We start from the raw sequence: 5,030 nt of genomic DNA, 5'->3' as shown, positions 1-5,030 counted from the left end.
GAATTATAGATTAAAAATATTGAGAGTAAATTTAAAAGGAAGAAGTGCAAAATTCTTTATTTGGATTCAAAATATCAACTTAAAAAGCCCTGGATGGGGGGAGGGTTTGATTCTACAAGTATATTGGATAAAGATCTAGATGTTGAATTGTCTATAAATTCAAAATTGGCAAAACCATTCAGTAAACTTAGTAGTTAATACTATTCTAAATGACCTTAAGAAAGTTCTTTATTATCAGAATGATAGGGTTGATATTCCAACTGAACATTTTCCCATTCAGGTCAGAGCATTGTGCCACATTTTAGGAAAGATATCAACCATTTTCAGCAGAATAGCCAGTATGGGGAGAGAATTATAATTAACCAAATAGCTACCCTTAGGTTCCAGAATGCACAACTTTGTATTTATAACATACTTGTCCAATTGGATAGTATCCAAGGTCTCATTTTAGGTAATGTCCATGTAGTATTTGTACTCAACTATTTCTTTTTTAAAAAATTATTTGAAAACTGAAACTCAAAATAAGAGCATTTTCTTATACTCAACAGAACGCAGAAATGTATTCAATATGATTTCAGCAATTTCCATTTGGCATTACTCTATTTCTTTAAAAGTTCTTATAGAATTTCTCATGTTTAATAAATATATATATGTATATATATATATACACAAACATATGCAATGCATATATACAAATATATATAAATGATTCTGAGCAGCTACTTTGAGGTGACCCTGACTTACTTGTTAGAGTCCAGTCTTTCTTTTCTTTTCTTTTCTTTTCTTTTCTTTTCTTTTCTTTTCTTTTCTTTTCTTTTCTTTTCTTTTCTTTTCTTTTCTTTTCTTTTCTTTTCTTTTCTTTTCTTCTTTTCTTTTCTTTTCTTTTCTTTTCTTTTCTTTCTTTCTTTCTTTCTTTCTTTCTTTCTTTCTTTCTTTCTTTCTTTCTTTCTTTCTTTCTTTCTTTCTCTTTCCCCTTCTTCCCTCCCTTCCTCGCTTCCTTCCTTCCTTCCTTCCTTATTGCTTTTTATTTATTTTTGCTGTGAAGTTTAGGGTTTTTCTGGAGGATTTTGATAAAAACTTGGATGCCTACCTCTGGTTAAGATAGTAAATTTTGATTGGAAGTTCTTTGTTATTTCCTTTTAAGAACTGTGTCTCATACTTAAAATGATTTCTAGATCATTAAGAGGGGTGGCTTCTTTCCCTCTTTGTTCTAGATTACTAGGTGGGAGCACTCAGAAATCATTACGTTTTGCTAATGCTAAATAGGAATTTATCTACATACACATTATCTAATTCAATAAATGCAACTGCAAACTCACAATCATATATATATATATATATATATATATATATATATATATATATGTATGGATAAAGACTAAACGTGATTTCTAAGCAAAGAAACTCATTGCTGATGAAAGTTGGAGCCATCTCTTCAACCTTTCTATTTTATATAGTTTTATGGATTTATTTAGAGCTCTGAGAGGTTGAGTCACAGTATATATCAAAAGCCCAAATTGAACTCAATTCTTTGAAGGCAGGTCTTCCTGGTTCAAGACTAGCTTTTTAGTAACTGTATAATGCTGCCTTGCCATACATACATAAAAAGAACATGTAACCCCCATATATATGCATAAATATATTCACATATAGATCTATAATATTGTGTAGTTATATTTATCCATATGTAGAGGAAAAAAAGAAGCGCAAAGTGACATAGGTAGTCAAACTGAGGAAGAATTTAATTCAACATAAGGAAGCATTTTCTAACATTTAGAAATGCTCATAAATAGAATGGCTTGCTGGTGTAATAATATATTGCTTATCATTGGATTATTTCAATGACCACTTATCAATACAGCTTTTAAAAGCTGGGTAGGAGATTGGACTTTGAAGATCCCTTCTAATACTGGGATTCTATGATTCTATAGGATACATTTGTGTACCCAATAACTTGATATTCTTCAAAAGAACCAAATAACAATATGAGGGACACCAACAAGACCTGGGTGACAGAATTCTTCCTTCTAGGACTTTCTGATGACTTTCAAACCCAGCTTCTACTCTTCATATTTTTTTTGATTGTCTACTTGGTTACTGCACTTGGAAACCTGCTCCTTATCTCCCTGGTTCTGATTGACTCCCAGCTACATACTTCTATGTACTTTTTCCTTTGCAACTTATCTTTGGCTGACTTGTGCTTCTCTACCTGTATTGTTCCCCAAGCTCTTGCTCACATGTTATCCAGGAAGAAGATCATTTCCTTCATAGGCTGTGCAGTTCAGCTTCTTTTCTCCCTCTTTTTAGGATGTACAGAGTGTGCACTGTTAGCTGTGATGTCTTATGATCGGTACGTAGCAATCTGTGATCCTATGCACTATCCTCTCATCATGACATGGAGACTGTGTGGTCACTTGGCCTTGGCTTGTTGGGTCAGTGGTCTTCTAGTGACAGTGATTGACAGTTCATTCACATTACAACTTCCCTACCAAGGAGATAATAGGATGGCTCATTTTTTCTGTGAACCCCCAGCCCTTTTGGCCTTGGCATCTGCAAACACTCATATCTCAGAGATGGCCATTTTCATTATGGGGGTGGTGATTCTTCTTGCACCTGTTTCTCTGATCCTAGCATCCTATGGCTCCATCATAGTGACTGTTGTCAGGATGAAGACAACCTCAGGAAGAATCAAGGCATTCTCCACGTGTGGTTCCCACCTTCTTGTGGTCATTATTTTTTATGGGTCAGCAATTATAAATTATATGGCACCTAAATCCTCCAAGGAGCAGGGGAAACTGGTGTCTGTGTTCTATACTGTGATAAATCCCATGCTTAATCCCCTCATCTACAGCCTGAGGAACAAGGATGTGAAGAGGGCATTGGAGAATGTAGCCAACAGAAGGAAACTTTTTAGATCTTGATATTCTCACTGTCATAAAATATAGCATTGTTCTTTACTCCAGAGATTTTGATATCCCTTCCTCCACCATGAAAAAAATGACCTTTCCATTATGACTAGTATATGTGAATACATCTTTATATTTCCCTGTAGTGATACCTAGAATGTTTATGTGTTGTATACTTGTAGCATGTATTTTATTTAGGGAGAGGTGTGACATGAACTATATGAGGTGGTCTAGCCATACTAGACTTAAAACTATAATATAAAGTGACAATTATCAAAACTGTTTGGTACTGTCTAAGAAATAGAGTGATGGATCAGTGCAATAGGTTAGGCTCACAAGACACCATAGAAAAACACTATAATTATCTATTATTTGATAAAGTCAACAATTCCAGCTTCTGAGAAAAGAACTCACTATTTGACAAAAATTGTTAGGAAAACTAAAAATAGCATGGCAGAAACAAAGCACACACCAACATCTCACTCTTATTATCAAGATAAGGTTAAAACGGGTATATGATTTAGACATAAAGGTTGATGCTGTAAGTCAATGAGAAGAGCAAGGAATTGTCTACCTGTTAGATCTTTGGAGAGGAGAAGAAAACCCTGGATATATGTGAACTGATGCTGAGTGAAGTGAGCAGAACCAGGAGAACATTGAATATATTAACAGCAATATTATGTGATAATCAAATCTGACAGACCTAATCCTTCTTAGAAATACAGTAATAAAAGAGAATTCTAAAAGACTTGTAATGGAAAATGTCATCCATATCCAGAAAAAGAGTAAGGAATCTGAATATACATCAAAGCATACCATTTTTACCTTTTGAAATTTGTTTTTGTTTTTTTTTCTTCTTGTGATTATTCCTTTTGTTCTCATTCCTCTTTCACAGGATAATTAAAATTAAAATACACATAGCATGATTGTACATGTAAAACCAATATCAGATTACCTACTTTCTTAAAGCAGGGGAAGGAAGGGTGGGAGGGAGATCATTTTACAAAAATGAATGTAGAAAACTATCTTCCCTTATCCCTCCTTCACCATTACTTTGCTTTTGATTGCTTCCTGCCCTACACTGTCCTTCCTGTTCCCTCCTGTTTTTTCTGTAGGGTAGGATACATTTTTAAACTCAATTGGGAATGTATATCATTCCCTCCTTGAGGCAAATCAATTAAGAAAAGATTTACTTTTTACTTTCCCTTCTTTCCCTTTACTATAATAGATCCTTTGTGCTTCTTCATGAGGTGCTAATTATCCTCTAATGACTTCATCTTATTTTCCTAGTATAATCCTTTTTTCAAGTCTTCATTATTTTATACCTTGTCTTATACCCATACCTTTTGTCAATGTATATTTATCTCAACTGTCTTAATAGAAGTAAAATTTTCAAGTCATAAACATCATCACATCATAATCAATTTATATCCAAAGCATTTATTCAAGTATACTCCCTCCAACTGTCCCAATAGAAATGCCCATAAACTCTCTCTAATTATGTTCCTTTAATTCTCAAAAGTTATAAGTATTTTCTTCCTTTTTAGTCTTATTAACATTCCCCCCTTAGTTTTATTATGTTTTTTCTTTCCATGTACCTTTTTAAACATCATTTTCTGTTCAGTTCAATAAGTTTGAAAGTCCTCTATTTCCCTGAAAAATCCATCATTTCCCCTGAAAGAATATGATGAATTTTGCAGAGTTGTTCATTCTTTGTTGTTATCAAACTCTTTTATCCTCCAGAATATCATATTCCAAGTCCTCTGTTTCTTTAATATTGAATCTGATAAGTTCTGTTCATCATGACTGTGGCTTCCTGGCATTTAAACTACTTCTTTTTGGCAGTTTGCAGTATTTTTTTCTTTAGCTGAGAATTATGGAATTTGGCTATAATATTCCTTGGAATTTTTATTTTGGAATGTCTTTCTGAGAGTGATTGATAGATTCTTTCAAGAACTATTTTTGTCTTCTTGTTCTAGGTTATTAGGGGAGTTTTCCATGATAATTTCCTACATGATATTGTTCAGGTTCCTTTTCTGATTATGGCTTTCAGGTAGACCAATAATCAGCAATTATCTCTCTTCCCAGGTTGGTCACTTTCTGCAAGAGGTACTTTACATTTTC

At 33.5% G+C, this 5,030-nt stretch overlaps 1 protein-coding gene across 1 annotated transcript; it reads left to right on the top strand.

Annotated features, from left to right (window-relative positions):
• The first annotated feature begins 1,985 nt into the window (after positions 1-1,985).
• LOC141517348 (olfactory receptor 2D2-like) lies at positions 1,986-2,921 on the top strand. The gene has a single exon (XM_074228275.1). The coding sequence runs from the start codon at positions 1,986-1,988 to the stop codon at positions 2,919-2,921; it is 936 nt and encodes a 311-aa protein (XP_074084376.1).
• Positions 2,922-5,030: the final 2,109 nt, after the last annotated feature.

This window comes from Macrotis lagotis, chromosome 1 (genome assembly GCF_037893015.1).
Source record: "Macrotis lagotis isolate mMagLag1 chromosome 1, bilby.v1.9.chrom.fasta, whole genome shotgun sequence".
NCBI classification, from domain to species: domain Eukaryota; kingdom Metazoa; phylum Chordata; class Mammalia; order Peramelemorphia; family Peramelidae; genus Macrotis; species Macrotis lagotis.
The sequence above is the reverse complement of the archived record's forward strand: the minus strand, read 5'-3'. Positions and strand labels throughout refer to the sequence as shown.

Coding starts and splice junctions, on each gene's coding strand:
- LOC141517348 (XM_074228275.1), top strand. CDS start 1,986: ATGAGGGACACCAACAAGACCTGGGTGACAGAATTCTTCCTTCTAGGA.